Raw genomic sequence first — 16,864 nt, forward strand, 5'->3', positions numbered from 1 at the left:
GACTTTTGTGCATGGTGTCAGGTCAAGGTCTAAACCCATTTTTTTGCATGTGGTTGTCCAGTTGTGCCAGCACCATTTGTTAAAGAGGCTTTCCTTGCTCCACTTCACATCTCTTGCTCCCTTATCAAAGATTAGATGATCATACATTTGGGGTTGTGTGTAGGGATATTCCACCCTGTTCCATTGGTCTACGGCTCTGCCTTTGTTCCAGTACATGCTGTTTTAATTGTTACTGCTTTGTAGTAAAGATTGAGGTTGGGGAGGGTGATGCCTCCCATCATCTTTTCCCCAAGAATTGTTTTAGCTATCCTTGGACGTTTGTTATTCCATATGAATTTTAGGATTGCTTGATCCATTTCTTTGAAGAATGTCATGGGTATACTTATAGGGATCGCATTGAATCTGTATAATGCTTTAGGGAGTATTGCCATTTTGACAACATTGATTCTCCCAATCCACGAGCAGGGTATATGTTTCCATTTCCTCATGTCCTCTTTGATTTCATGGAGTAGCGTTTTGTAGTTTTCTTTGTAAAGGTCTTTTACTTCCTTGGTTAAGCTGATTCCGAGGTACTTGATTTTCTGGGGCACGATTGTGAATGGGATTGCTTTTTTCATGTCCCTTTCCTCTGCCTCATTGTTTGCATATATGAAGGCCATGGATTTTTGGGTATTGATTTTGTAGCCTGCAACTTTACTGTATAAGTCTATTGTTTCTAAGAGTTTCTTAGTAGAGGTTTTAGGCTTCTCTAGATATAGTATCATGTCGTCTGCAAATAGTGAGAGTTTGATTTCTTCCCTTCCTATCTGGATGCCCTTAATCTCTTTTTCTTGTCTAATAGCTATCGCAAGTACTTCCAGTACTATATTGAAGAGGAGTGGTGAGAGTAGGCATCCTTGTCTTGTGCCGGATCTCAGAGGAAAGGCCCTTAGTTTTTCCCCGTTGAGGATTATGCTTGCCGTAGGCTTGTGATAGATGGCTTCGAGAAAAGTCTGATGTAATTCTTAACCATGTTCCTCTCTAGGTAAGGTATCTTTGTCCCTCATTTCATGCAATATTTTCTTTGTTCTTTACAGTTTACGTACAATGCCTAAGTGTGAGTTGTTTTCATTTATTGGTGGAGGAGTTGTTTTCACAAATAGATGTAAAGATAAAGATAGCAAAATGAAGATGCGGACAAGATTATAGCATACTGAGTTTGAAAGGTGTTTGTCAAGAATTTTGAAAAGTGTTCTTCATTATTATTTCAAACATGTCTCCATTCTTTCTTCTCCTGGCATTTTGATTATTCATATTGTTTTGTCATACTGTTTTGCACTGTCCAAATATTTTCAGGTTTTTCTGCTTGGCTTTTTCTTCTTTGCATTTAAATTTGGGGAGTTTTTATTTATAGTTATAAATTCTTTTGCTTACATGAATCCTCTAACTAACAAAGTAATGGCATTTTGTACTTCTACTAGAGTTTATATTTTTTTTATTTCCAGTATTTTTTTCCTTCAAGTTGCCATTTCTCTGTTGACATTATCCATCTTTTCTTGCATGCCATCTACTCTTTTCCATTACAGGCCTAACATAATATTTTAAATTACAACATCAGTATCATATCTAAGCCTGCCTATGATGATTGCTTTACCATCAGAGGTGCTTATTCCATGCATTAGCCATTTTCTTTCCAACTTAGGTCCCTGACTTCAGGGTTCCAATCTATTTTTTGATTGTCTATGACCATACTGTCTATGACTTTTTGCTCTTTAGTTTTGGGAATATCTTGTGATTTTTTGTTGAATGCCAAACATGTAAGAATTTACATACTAATCTGGATAAGAGTTGGACTGCACTCACGGTTACTACCTCAAGATACTTAGAATATCTTTTGTTGAATGTCAAACATGTATGAATTTACATACTAATCTGGATGGGAGTTGGACTGTACTCTTGATTACTACAGAAGTACCAAGGCTTTAAAACTTCCAATTGACACTGACTCCTTTTGTCTTTCAGCTTCCCTTAGAACTACTACACATTAAGAATCTGCACCTAGCATCTGTCTCAGCTATCAATTCTGCTATACTGAGTTTAAATATTGGGGATGTGATCCTTACAAATAATTATTCCATGTATAATCCATTTTCTTTCCAACCCGTACTTAATTCCCTGACTGCAGGGTTTCCAGTCTTTTTGTGAGGCCCTGTCTATACCATCTATGACTCCAACTACTTACGTGAGAGAGAAAAGATGGATAACGCTGCATGTGAGTTAAAATCCATCTACCACCCAAATCACCTCCAGTTAAAAACTTTTCCCTGAAGAGTAGAGTTTTGTAATAAAGGATGCTTGGGGTATATTTCAAAACAATTCCTCTTGCTCTCCTTATTTCTATGATTCTCACTATAACAACTACGTGTGATTTCTGGGTGCTTCCCTCTGACGGTGGCTCCCACAGTTGTTCATCTACACTCACTCTCCAGTAGCACTGTCGTAGCACTGTCATAGTCCTCCTGTTGTTCATTGATTTGCTTGAGCAGGCACCAGTAATGTCTCCATTGTGAGATTTCTTGTTACTGTTTTGGGACATATCGAATACGCCACAGGTAGCTCGCCAGGCTCCGCCGTGCGGGCAGGATACTCTCCGTAGCTTGCCGGGCTCTCCAAGAGGGATGGAGGAATCGAACCCAGGTCGGCCGCGTGCAAGGCAAATGCCCTACCCACTATGCTATCGCTCCAGTCCAGTGCAGTCTCCAGTAATTCACCAAAATTACCAATGGATGTCTTTATTAGTTTATGACTCTGGCAGTTTGTGCTGCAAGTATAATAATTCAGCTATGTCTATCTGGATGAGTCTGTGTCCCCATATTTTAGTATAGTGTTATACGTGACTTCCATTCTCTTATAATTTGAAGAAAAGTTAATGTACTAGTTTTTCTCTATGTAAGGACAGAGAAAACATTTTCTATACCCTTTATATGTTGGATCTGAAGCAGAAATCCCCATTCCTATGTCTTAGGATCTCACTCTAATAACACGCTATTAAAATGCTGAATCATGTTCCCAGAGAGATCATACATTGTAGGATACTTGCCTTGTATGTGGCCAACCTGGATTCAATCCCTGGCACACCATATGGTCCCTGAGCCGTGCCAAGAAAGATCCCTGATCCTGTAGGAAAGATTCTTGAGCACAGAAACATGTGTCATTCCTGAGCACTCCTGGGTGTGGCTCAAAAAATAAATCACTGTATCACTGTATCACTGTAATCCTGTTGCGCATCTATTTGCTATGTGCAGGTGAGATACTCTTGGTAGCTTGTCAGGCTCTCTGAGAGGGGCAGAGGAATCAAACCCAGGTCGGCCATGTGCAAGACAAATGCCCAACCTGTTGTGCTACCTGAGTCATGTAAAGAGTCAGCACCAACTTGCCAGTCATATGAACAGATCATGTTTGCAATAGATATCTCACATCCCAGTGAAGCTGTACAAAACGATAGCACATGGAACAGAAACAAACTTTTCCTGCCTGGCATTTTCCCAGTTGCAGATTCATTAGCCAAATAAAAGGCAATTATTGTTGCAACTCTCTAAGTTTTGGAGTGGGTTATTTTATAGCAACACATAACAGCAGAATGTTCCTAAAATGATCTTCAAGGTTTTGCCAACTTGTCCAAACTGAACTCATGTAAATCTCCCCTGAAACATCCCATGACCACAGTTACAGGCAGCTCTGAGTGTAATACACAGTGGTGTCTCTGTCTGTCTCTCCTCTCCTCTCCTCCCCTCCTTCTACCTCCCTCTCCCCTCCTCTCACTGCTCTCTCTCTCTCCTCTGTCTGGCCTGAAACACTCTTGTCCCTACTCTTAATATTTTGGCCACCTCTTCTCCTTAAGACCTAAATATCAATATATTCTCCATAACAAGGCTTCCATTGGCCCTCTACTTAGAGTTTTGGTCTCAAGCTGTAGAGACAGTACAGGAGATGAGACACTTGACTTACAAATGGATGTCCCATATTTGATCCCTGCAACTGCACATGATCCCCCAACTACTGCCAGGAATAGGCCCTGAGCACCATAGGGTGTGGCACAAAACTACCCATACAAATAAGTTTAGCTCCTACTTATTCATTTTCCTCACGCCAAAACCATGATTATCTAATTTAATTGTTTCTTATTGTTCCCTGCCCTTATGCAATTTAAAATATGTCTCGTGACTTGATTGATTTTTGCCTTTCCCACTAGAAATCATGTTCTATAAAATGTGCTCTTTTTTATTTAGCAAAACATATCTCCTAATTGGTCTGATACCTAGAATACAATAAAGGCTTAGCAAATATAAACAATGAAATAAGTTCTTTGAACTACGTGCTACCTCCATGCATCCTTGTTTAGATCAGATTTGCTCAACCTTAGCCCTTGACTTTTCAGGCCAAATAATAATTCATTGCAGGATACTGTCTTTTTCATCTGCAGATATTCCACAGCAATCTTGGACTCTACCATATAGGTGCCAGTACTGTGCTCCATGTGCTCCAAATGTCTCCAAATATCATCAAGTATGTTTTTCAGTGAAGATAGCTGGCTGTCTTCACCGGGGCCCCTCAGAGGGGGTGGGTTGAGATTCCCTCCCTGCCCCAAGCAGAGCCCCAGCAGCTGAAGACCTCTAGAACGCAGTCACAGCCATGCTCAAGGCCACTCTCCACTCGCTTCTATGAGTCTTACGCATGAAGGAACCAGAAGAGGAACCCAGGTGTGCGGAACCCGGGGCTGAGATCTCCAAGTCTGCTCAGATTGGGACTGGACCTCTTCCGCCCAGATCTCCCATTTTCCAGTAGCTAGGCGGTCACACCCAGAAACTGCCCCATGTAATCCCATCAGTGACCAACATCCAGAGACTATAAAACCAATTTCCCAGAGGAGAGCGACACAGAGTTGAGACATTATAGCCTAGTTCTCCCTCTTGTAGAATCTGGCAAGCTACCAAGAGTTTTCCTTCCCTCATGGGAGAGCCTGGCAAGCTCCCCATGGCATATTCATATGCCAAATACAGTAACAATGATAGGTCCATTCTCCCGACCCTGAAAGAGCCTCTAATGCAGCACTGTTGGGAAGGACAATTAAAGAGAGATTGCTAAAATCTCAGGGCTAGGATGAATGAACCCGCTTAAGCAAACTGAGGATCAACAGGATGATAGTGATAGTGATGCTTTGCAGTGCAAAATGGATTAGTACTGGCTTGGACCAGAAAGATGCTACTTCCCTAAAATCCCAGTTCCAATAAAACGATAACAATAATAATAATAAACCAAATATTGGATGCGGGTGTTTTAAACCAAAACTATTCTTTCCCACCTATCTTATCCTTTCCCTAGTCCTCCTCACAAACTTCTTGAACTAAACCATGGAAGAGAGACTCTAGAAACCCTCACATTATGATTGAAAATGTTTACACTGACCCTTTCAGAAATTCCCTCTACTACTATCAAAAGAATGGCTCCATATCACCATTTAGCATAGAAAATATGTGAGTACAATTCTGAAGAAAGTGATCATCACTGGCTGTTTTGAGGGTTTCCTAATCAATCTTGATGATGAAACTAATAGACCAACACATTTAAACACTGTTTAATGGGAAAATTATTCCTGCAGTTTAGTCTAATAATTTAAATCATGTTTCCTGTTAAACAAAATCCTCATTGTCACTTGGGTATCCAAAAAAATTAGGCATTGTTTGCTCATCTGCATCAAGCAAAGTGAAACCAGATATGCCAATGAGCCAGATTCTGTGTTGTTGCTTTTTTTGTTTAATTTTTGCATTCGAGAATTTTTTCTCTAAAGCAAAACAGAGTTGAATTTGCAATTTAAGAGGTTTTAGGGTTTTTAAAACCACAATTAGCAGATGTTGGTCGGTGGTTATTATCCTCCCTGAACTAGGTGAGGAGAATAATTTGAAACTTTTTCAAATGTTTCAACTTTCACCTATATACAAGGAAGACCAAATCTGAAAATTGCAAGGAGCAAACTCTAACTTCATTAAAAATACAATATATAACCTTTGTACAACAAAATGGTCTATCTTGTACATTCAATTACAAAGCTAACCTGACTATTCTCATACATATTATGTTCATGCCCTGTAAATCAAGTGTGCTAATCTTTGACATGAGAGTGCGTGTCATCTTTGGCACATGGACTCAAAGTCTCAAAGGAATTAGAATAGACTGCATGAGAAGTAGTGGATCTGGGGAACATTTTAGGCAGAGCTTATTAAATGTAATCCAAATGTCTAACACACAGCATTCCTTATTTGTAAGTTCTCAGGACACTGGAACTCAGTCTGACTGTCCCTGTGTCAATATTTAAAGCTGACACTTTACTGAACCCTGAGTCCAGAATTTTCCACCTGGAGATTTTTGACTTTTAGAATTCTCAAACTCCCACTGATGCAGTTTCATTGGAGTTGACCTGTGGGCAAGCTTTAAGAGCCACCATTTTTTTTCCTCACATATTCTGAAAAGGTGGTTGACTACCACTGTCTTTCTTCTTGCTGCTGCTTGTTTTAATTAACAACCCTGTTTCTCCTGGGGATTAGAAAAGCTCTATGAAAATGTATTTAGTATATTTCAGTCTTGGTTTGGCATAGTCTCTCAATTTATGAGGTAATTTAATTCAAGTACAGAGATTCAATACAAACTGGCAGAATGAAATGGTAAAAGAAGATTGGCACTTTCAATCATTTAAATTTCATCTTACATAAAATGAGCAAATCACTTCACTGTTCTTCCTGACCTCTGAGATAGCAATTTACAGCTGCCACATACCTGTGTGAGCAGGCTTCTAAGCACCTGAAAGAACAAAGCTTGTAACCTTGGGCATCTTCATCTCAACAGAAACTAAAGATAAACAGGAGGAAAAATGACCGGAAGTCAAACTTCACCGTGCAGTGATTTCAGCTGAGCAAGTCCATTACTTTGAAAGGTGGAACCAAGAGCAAGTGTTTTATTCTTTAAATGACATCTGAAGAATGAGAACATCAAAAGCAAGTGATAACAGCATCACAATTCCCCTGGATAAAATAGCAAAGAAAGTAAAGGTATCTGTTCCAGGATAGAGTAAGGTTCATAATCTCTCACTATTTGTGGCAGGGTGATAGGGGGGTTGTGCAGGGGAGTAGCTGCTAGAGGAGCTGAAGCATCTTGGAAGGACTTGACTAGCCCCACCAGTGGAAACCCTGAATAGAGGAGCTTCTTCCACTACATCTCCAGCTTGGGAGTGGAGACGACCAGTGGCCATAGCTCCGCCCTTCAAGAGCCATACACTCCTGAGTGCTCCTATATACAAACAATCCACTGACATGTTCACATTACAATAATTAAAGCCATGTCAGGGCCAGAGCAATAGTACAGAGGGCATATGTTTTGCTAGCAGCCAACCCAGGTTTGGTCCCTGGCATCCCATGTGGTCCCTGAGTACCACAAGGAGTAAATCCAGATTAAAGAGCCAGAAGTATCCCCTGTGCATCATGGGATGCAACAAAAAATAAATAAATAAAATAAAATAAAATAAAAGACATTTACAATTTGACATTTGATTGTAACATTTTTTGCTGATAAAAAATTACATAATAAAATGATTCAGACTGCTTTTAATTCAGAGTAATCAAACTTTTAGAACTTTACGGGAAGGTCTGGTAATGAAAGAGTGAATATTTAATTATTCTTGCTTGAGGAGCTAAACCTCAAATAGAAATTGTCCCAAGAATTCCGAGAGTAAAAAAAAAGAAAAATAATTTCAACAGTATACACCATGACAAGAGAGACTTGACTTAAAAGCACACAAAGGTCTGGCTTCTAGATTCAGTCATTTCAAAAGAGAACATATTTTAAATGCTTTCACAGTAATACTATGTTAAAGAACCTGAGAGTAGACTTCAAAATCTCTAAGCTCTCATAATAAGGATAAAATATGCAATTATACAAGACAACAAATGTCAACTAGGCCTACTGTATCATTTTGCAATATACATAAATAATCATTCTGTTGTTAATCTAAAACTGACGTACAAATTGTGTAGTATAATTCAATGAAAATAATATATTTTACTTACTACCATCCCCCTTCATTTTTAAATCCTACAACGTTTTACTTAGGACTTTCTTACTGAATACTAGTCTTTATAAAAATATGCTTCACATTCTCACTTATATAGAGTTATTTATGTGTGACCCATCACCCTTCAAGATTGTTACATTTCCTGAAGGCAAAATCCACATCTGTTACTCCTTCTTTGCCAAAGCATAAAAATAACATAATAAACACTCATCATTAGTTGCACCAATTCAAATGATGTTAACAAGTTTCTTGATGTCTATATATCGTAAGGAAACTGTAAGGTTAAAAGACAATTCCAAGTTTCAGGAAAACATAGTTTTCGTACCCCTGACCAGAGCCAATCCCAAAACATGGGGTCTCCTCACCATTGCCCAGCACAGACCAGGAGGCCCTGCAGTACTGCTGAGTGGCTCTGGTGGTTTGGGGCACCAAAGATCCTGAGTAGTACCACATTCTTAGATTCCAGCACTAAACCACTAGCCCTGATGGCCAAATACTGTCAGTGGGACAGACACGCTGAGCACTGCTGGGTAGGTGCCACACCCTCTACCCCCCACCTTCACAAAAACTGTTTTCAATGTGCTGAAGAAAAGACATCTTTAGGGCTAAAGAGACAGTTCAATGGACTGTAGTACATGTTTGCATGCAGGAGATTTGAGTTAAATAACAGGCAACACATAAATCCTGAGCACCACTGGGCATATCCACAATCACCATGAGTGTGCACCAAACACCTATATCACTGTATCACTGTCATCCCATTGCTCATTGATTTGTTCGAACGGGCACCAGTAACATCTCCACTGTGAGACTTGTTGTTACTGTTTTTGGCATATCAAATCCGCCATGGGTAGCTTGCCAATCTGCCGTGCAGGCGAGATACTCTCAGTAGCTTGCCAGGCTCCCAGAGAGGGGTGGAGGAATCCAACCTGGGTTGGCCGCATGCAAGGCAATATGCCCTGCCCTCTGTGCTATCACTCCAGCCCACCAAAAATCTAAAAAGGGAAATTTTAAAATAGCATATATTTTAAAACTGCAAAGCATTTGAACAATATAGAGCATTTGTATTAAATGCACTGCAAAATGCTGTCAGAATTTAAAGCAAAGAAGATAGTCAGGAAACCAAATCAGGACAGAGATTATTGTTCAGAGTAGTCACAAACTGCTTCCATTCCCCCACACATACACACACACACACACACGTATGTGTATGCACTGAAAAATACTGTTATTTTAAAATTTTCTCTCAAATATAAAAATATGGGAAATTTAAACATGTTTTTCTAAACTAGAAAAAATACAAAAAGCTTAATTGTGAACTTGCAGCCTCACAGGTTCATATGGTTGCAGTTAAATAGCAGTAACATTCAGAACCAAATTCATTGCCAAAGGGCCTATCCTGTATAGGAATTTGGCTCCGTTTCTCCCTTGCCTATGTGTCCCCACAGAAATAAGAAATTAAAGAATTCAAGATAATAAGAAGGCTTCCTGTTCTCCTAATATTAGTAAATCAGTAACAGTAACTATACCAAAATCAACTATTACAAAAACCTCTTAGTGGGCCCGAGTCTGGAGAGGGAATATTCTTTGTTTAAACTGTTTAAAGAATATAAAGTAAGTATTATATCTACAATAGGTACAGAGAAAAAAACACTGCCACAAATTTAATATCAAATTAATTAACTTTTAAATTAATTTTATAGGTTGAATGTTTCTTAAAAAAATAATAAGGTGAGAACACCATCTCACTCAGCCTCTTAAACAGTACAAAAATTCCTTAAAAAAAAAAAGTAAGAATGGAACTCCCAAACGATCAGTAAATTCCACTTCTGGGCTTCTATTTGCAAAAACATTAGTCAGAAAAAGACATATATACACCATGTGAATAATGGTACTTAATACTATATTACCCAGGATATGGAAACACAAATATACAACAACAGACCAGTCGATAAAGAAGCTGTGGTATACATACACAATGAAATACTATGCAGTTATAAGAAAGGATGTAACCATCGGTTTGCTACAACACAGATGAAACTAGAGGGTGTCACCTTTAGCAAAATAAGCCAGTGGGAAAAGGACAAAACCAGATGATCTGAAAAATAAGACAAGAGAACAGACAGTACCAAATGATGACAATCCCCAGGCTTGTCATGAAACTTGAACACACAGTTGGGGAGGAATGAAGAAGAGACCAGAGATGACAAGGGACAGTGGTGGAATGTCACTTTGGTGGTTACAGGGTGAGGTAACTTTGTACATCAATACAAAAAATTCTAACAGTACTATAACCTACTTACTTAAACTAGAATAAAAGCTGGAGAAATAGTGAGCAGGTACAGTGCTTTCCTTGCACGCAACCTAACAGTCCCTGAGCACTGCCGGGAGTGATCCATCAGCACAAAACCAGGGGTGAGTCCTGGGTACTGCTGGAAGTGGCCTCAAAACAAAAAAACAATAATAATAAAACCTAGAATTAAAAAAAAATAAAGATATGCTGAACTTCTTATTCTAATTGCTTCCGAATGTTCCCTTATTTTGAAATGTATTCTTTACAGGAAGTTAATATTGATGACATTAAAGTTACCCCTAAGTCATACAACTAGTGTCCTTATTAAGAGAAAAAAAACTGGGGGCTAGGGCAGAGAACTAGTTCACCTGCCCTCTACATTGCCACCCCTGGTTTGCCACCTAGCACTTCAGATGGTCCCCCAACCACTGCCAAAAGTGATCCCATGACACAGAGTCAGAAGTAAGTCCTGAGCTTACTCAGGTGTGATTCACATTCCCATTACTACCTGAATAGAAAGAATAAGATAAAAGCTTGAACCTAAAGACATATACACAGAAAGAACATCACTAGAAAAACTAAGGTAGGTGTGAGACATCAGACTGATATGTCTATATTCCAAGAGTTCCAAAGACTGCCAGCACTCCACAGAAGCTAGGAAAGAGACAGAACAGGCTCCTTCTAACAGAACCAAACCTCATAAGAAATCAAGTAAGCCAAAACCTTAATCTTATATCTAGCCTCTAATTTATGTCTATTTTAAGACGTAAATTACTATTGTTGAAACCATCCATACTTTGGTACCTGGCTTTGGCAGCCCTAGCAAACTAAAATCAAAAAAGTTGATAACGAAATCCAAATCCTAAATCAACCAATTTATGTAAAACATTCTCAAATCAAAAATCTGTGGGATCACCACAAATACCACGCAGCTTTATTGCAGCATAATAACAGCAGCTCTTGGGGAAGATGCTAAAGGTAATATTTAAAGATGGACTCAGCCATGCAGACCTTTATGAGAGATTGGGGAGTGTTGGAACAGAACTTCCAGCATTTAACTGGGTTTTTAATGATGCAGTGCTTCAGGAGACATTTCTAAACAACTCTGAAGTCTTTCTAGATGGCACGTAACTTGTTTGGTCTGACCTTGCCCCTTAAAACAAGCAAGTACAAGCAACCTGTCATCTCCTTAAGCAGGTGAGTGGACAACAGTTTTCATCTCCAGCTGGAGGAAATTAAATACACCAGTAAGCTGAAGACTGCTTGAGAATTGCTGTCAAGAAGCATTTAGACCTGCTGTGACAAAAAAAAATGTATTAACTGTCTAGAACTATCCCTCTCAAAGATTGTAAACACTTACAAGGCAGTGTTTCTATTCAGACATAAAAAATGAAGAATTTTTTAACTACCTGAAGGATTTTAACATAAATCTTCAAGTAAAACATTTAATAGAGTTATTACCTGACATCTGGAAATCAGCAGAGCACATCTTAGGAGAGAGAGGACTTCAAAGTGATTGGTTTGTTTCCTTATAATGAAACAGCATGTTTGCTTCTGTTTGATTCACAATTAAAACAAGTCAGAGCATATGTGAAAACCATCTGGAATATGCAACAAGGACCAAGTCTTTTCCAGAAAGGCCTTATACTGTGGAAATGGTATAATGTGATAATGCTCACGAAAAGAATGGCTTCAATCCACACAGACACGAAACAAAAAAGATTTACCACTATTTGTACAGATTCAAACAAAGCTAGAACTCTCTAGGTCCCAAGATTCTTGGTCCAACAGAGATTATAATAACAGAGTTTACTGAGGGCTTGGGAATACAGTTCAGTGGTAAAGTGTCTGCCTTGTTTGCATAAGACCAGGGTTTGACCCCTGACACAGCATAAACAAAAAAAATAATAGAAACAATATACAGAGTGGTGAAGAGTAAATAAGACAATAAATGTATCAAATTTTATGTAAAATAATAGCTTAATCCAGTGCTTTTTAACATTATTAACATTAGATGTCACGTTTGGACGAGCCTCACACATGAAGGAAACAGCAGAGGAACCCAGGTGTGCGGAACCCGGACGGAGATCTCCAAGGCTGCTCGGATTGGGACTGGGCCTCTTCCACCCAGATCCCCCATTTTCCAGCAGCTAGGCAGTCACACCCAGAAACTGCCCCCGGTGCTGCGTAATCTCATCAATGGTCAACATCCAGAGACTATAAAGCCAAGCTCCCAGATTAGAGTGACACAGTCTCTTGCCCCCCCACTTGGCTGTCTTCACCAGGGCCCCTCAGAGGGGACGAGTTGCGTTTCCAGCCCCACCCCAACCCCGTCCCCTTCCTAAGCAGGGCCTAGACAGTTGAAGACCTCCGGAACCCAGGCTCCAAGGCTGGAAATCTCCAAGGCTGCTCAGATCAGGACTAGGCCTCTCCCACCCAGATCCCCCATTTTCCAGTAGCTAGGCAGTCAACTCCAAGAAACTAACCCTAGCACCGGGTAAACCCATCAATGGCCAACATCCAGAGACTATAAAACCAAGCTCCCTGACATATAATAGGCTAGTCCTCCCTCTTGGAGAACCTGGCAAGCTACTGAGAGCCTATTGCACTCAGGAAACCTGACAAGCTCCCCATGGCGTATTCATATCCCAAATACAGTAAGAGATATATACATTCCTCTTGGAGAGCCCGGCAAGCTACCGAGTGTATCCCACCTGCATGGCAGAGCCTGGCAAGCTACCTGTGGCATACTCAATATGCCAAAAACAGTAACAATACGTCTCATTCCCCTGACCCTGAAAGAGCCTCCAATTGTTGGGAAAGACGAGTAAGGAGAGGCTGCTAAAATCTCAGAGCTGAGTGTAATAGAGATGTTACTGGTGCCCACTCAATTAAATAGACGAACAACGGGATGACAGTGAGACAGTGATACAGATGTACAAGCACTTTTTAAGCAGCAGAGCAGAATTTTTCTTTAGGAAAGAATATAAAAGACTGGAATACAAACTGTAACTTGAGATAAAGCACTACTAAAATTAGTAAAGCCAAACTCTGCATTTCTTATCCTATCTGTATGTTTAGAAGACATAATCAAAACTGTTTCTATACTTTTGATGGAAAACTCCTTTAAAAAAAGAACAGGAGGAGAGTTTTTATACACCACTCCACGTGGTGGGGAGAGTAACTACAGGTGTTGGGAAGGTGTTATGGTGGTGAGACTGGTGTTGGAATATTGAATATGTAAATTACTATGAACTACTTTATTAAAATAAAATAAAATCAGAGTAAAAAAGGATAAATAAATAAATTAGTAAAACCATTTAGACCATTCTATAACAATCAATAGTGCTCAAGCAATAAAGTTAAGTAATGAATAGACCAGTAGATTTTGTGTTGCTTTTATTATCCATCACATTTATTTTTCACTCATATTTTTCAGAGACCAGTTTTAAAAAACTATAATCTCAAAAAATAATAGTATCATTTTTATTTATAAGAATATCAATGTTGGGGCTGGAGTGATAGCACAGCAGGTAGGGCATTTGCCTGGCACACAGCCGATCCGGGTTTGATTCCCAGCATCCCATATGGTTCCCTGAGCACCACCAGGGGTAACTCCTGAGTGCAGAGCCAGGAGTGACCCTTGTGCACTGCCTGCCCTCTAAGAGCTCCATCAGTCGCCACTTTCTAGAAGCCAGCAAGAAGCACCAGCTCCCAAGTGGCCACAATCCAGAGATACACACAGGAATCTCCAACCGGGGCAACTTGTGACAGCAATTTCTTCAGACACTAATTATTAAAATCTTAGAATTCCTAAAGTACGCAACCGTGAAAGCCGCGGACATCATATTATATCCATAACAAGCAATACAAAACACATTGTCTAGCAATTGTATTCTTGGCAGATATAAGGGGAGGTAGGACTGGTCTCGAAACATCGAAGGTAACTAAAGTAGAGAAAGGATACCTTGCAAATTGCCTGCCACACAGGCAGGGGGAGGTATGGAATGGTGGGGGGAATACTGGGGATTTTGGTGGTGGGAACTGTGCACTGGTGAAGGGATGGGTGTTGGATGACTAAATGATTGAAGTTCAAACATGAAATTTTTGTTACTGTATCTCACGGTGAATTAATAAAAAATTTAAAATTTTTTTTAAAAAGAGAATAGGAACTGGTGGTAGAATTATGTGCATGAATAACCATTATTAATGTATTATACACCACAGAATTTCTATTAATAAATTTGTTTTTAAAATAAAATAACAAGTACATTTTATTTGTCAAATATTCAGAAACTAGTGAACTTACTTGCTTTTCCCTTTGTATACTGTAGCATAAGATCCTTCCCCTAGTTTTTCCAGTTTTTCATATGAATCAGCTTTTCCAAATTTGGGACTTGTTGGCTAAAAATGAAGCAAAGAGGAAAACAAAACAGGTTGTATCAAAGTAATTAACACTAAATACCCCATTTTGCTGAAAATACACAGATTTCCTATCATTTCTAAATAACTTTTTCTGACATAAGATTGCTATACCAATTGAGTTACAAAAGTTAGGAAAACAAATGAACATAGTGTATGAATTTAAATTAAGCTTTAATCTAACTGCCAAGAGTGAGCTTCTATTAACATATTGGCATTTATAGGGCCAGAGTACAAGTACAGCAGGTAAGGCACTTTGCCTTGCATGCAACCAACCTGGGTTTACTGCCCTATGCCCCATGGTTCTCAGAACCTGCCACAAGTGTTGAGCACAGAGCCAGGAGTAAGTTGTGAGGATAGTCAAGTGTGGCCCCCAAACCAATAGATATCCTCCCAGTGTACTACTACCAGTGATTGCTTTTAGACATAAATAAAATTAAAATTATTCTACAAGGCTGTGTACCTTGAATTTTTTTGTTTACTTAATATTGAATGAATACTATCTATATTGTTATTAAATCTTGCAAATTAAAGTCTAGCAAGCATTGGTGCATGGACTAAACCTGCCTTCTCCCTATTTCTGATTATCCCATGAGTTTTCTTTTGGAGAGTATTTGGGCCACACTAGTGGTACTCCGGGGCTACTTCTAGCTCTCTGCTCAGAGGTGGTGCTTGGGATATCAAACTGTGTTGGAAACTGAAATGGAATTGGTCGCATGAAAGGCAAGTGTCTTAACCCCTGTATTATCTCTCTGACCTCAAGGTCTGTCGTTTATTGTTGCTGGCAGGCGCCCAACAGTTTTTTGAGGGGGGTAGCAGGTTGTCTTTCCTGTGCCAGGGACGGAATTCCTGCATCGCACATGCAAGCCGTGCACTCCGGAAATCTGAGCTATATCCCAGGTACCAGATTTTACTTTTTGTTGAGGGGAAAGGAAGGGTGAATAGATCAGAAGAAAAATTTAAAATTTCATAGTATGTGAAAATTAGATTAAGATGACCTTCAAGTTTTATTAGAACACAGTTATACTCAACAAGAGCTATAGCTTAAACAGAGGATATATGCCTTCCAAAACTAAAAATGATTACTATTTGACCCCTGCTGTAAATCAGGGGTGATTTTTAAAATATTCAGGCATGCCAAGGAACTCTTGCAATACTTTTCAGTGATAATGCAAATAGATAGCAAAAGTATGTTTTATTACAATGTTACTAATTGAAACACAATAAAACTCAAGGGGCTGGAGAGATATTACAGAGATAATACAGTGGTTAAAGATTATATAATCAAAGCAGTCTTGGAGGGATGTTGATACTCTGATGGTTGGAGTGGTCTGGCAACACTGTATTCTCAAAACACTAATATTAACAGTCTTGGGAAATCAGCGTGCCTACATTTCAAAACAAAAGAAAAGGCTAGCAGTAGTGATAATCTGTAAGTAACCAGCTTGAGAAGCTTACTGAAAGACTTGCAGAAAGTTTACAGAACACTATAATTGGATTTGTGCCCTTCTACCACTTATTGGAAAAAACTCTATATACCGGCAATGAAACTGACTCCCATGAATATAAGGTTTTTATGTAGCAAGCTGAACACATGCTTCATGCCTTCTTCCACCCAAAATGTTGCAGAGATAGGAAAAAGATCTTTTTCAAAACTAATATTTTTCAAGAATAGGAAACAAAGAATGGCCAATTCCCAATCAAATCTTTGAGGTGTTTTGAAAAACAGAAAGTAATCAGGATCAGAACTTAAGAAACATAATTGGGGAAACCTAAAGTCTCAAAATATTAGATTATTACAGATAAAAAGAAGCAAAATTCTCTAGGTATATATGAAACTATTCATAGCACACAAGGTAGAAGTCTCCCAAACAGACTACAAAAGCATCTGAAGAGAGACGACAGGTGAAAATAGAGGTATTCCAGGACAAAGGGCAAATCAAGGATTGTAATAGGCAACAGCCAGAACAAGGCTGATTATCACCATCCTCGTGCTGCAATCCTTGCCTCTCACACTCACTAGAGTTTACAGAAAACAGAATAAGCTA

General features: G+C 39.2%; 1 protein-coding gene across 4 annotated transcripts in view; it reads right to left on the bottom strand.

The window, feature by feature from the left end:
- CDK14 (cyclin dependent kinase 14) overlaps positions 1–16,864 on the bottom strand; it is a 685,298-nt gene that overhangs the window by 488,007 nt on the left and 180,427 nt on the right. For all 4 annotated transcript variants that reach the window (XM_012935646.2, XM_055125412.1, XM_055125542.1 and 1 more), the window contains one exon: positions 14,704–14,798. In XM_012935646.2, the coding sequence (XP_012791100.1) occupies positions 14,704–14,798 (95 nt within the window). The remainder of the gene's footprint in view (positions 1–14,703; positions 14,799–16,864) is intronic.

This window comes from Sorex araneus, chromosome 1 (genome assembly GCF_027595985.1).
Source record: "Sorex araneus isolate mSorAra2 chromosome 1, mSorAra2.pri, whole genome shotgun sequence".
Lineage (NCBI taxonomy): Eukaryota > Metazoa > Chordata > Mammalia > Eulipotyphla > Soricidae > Sorex > Sorex araneus.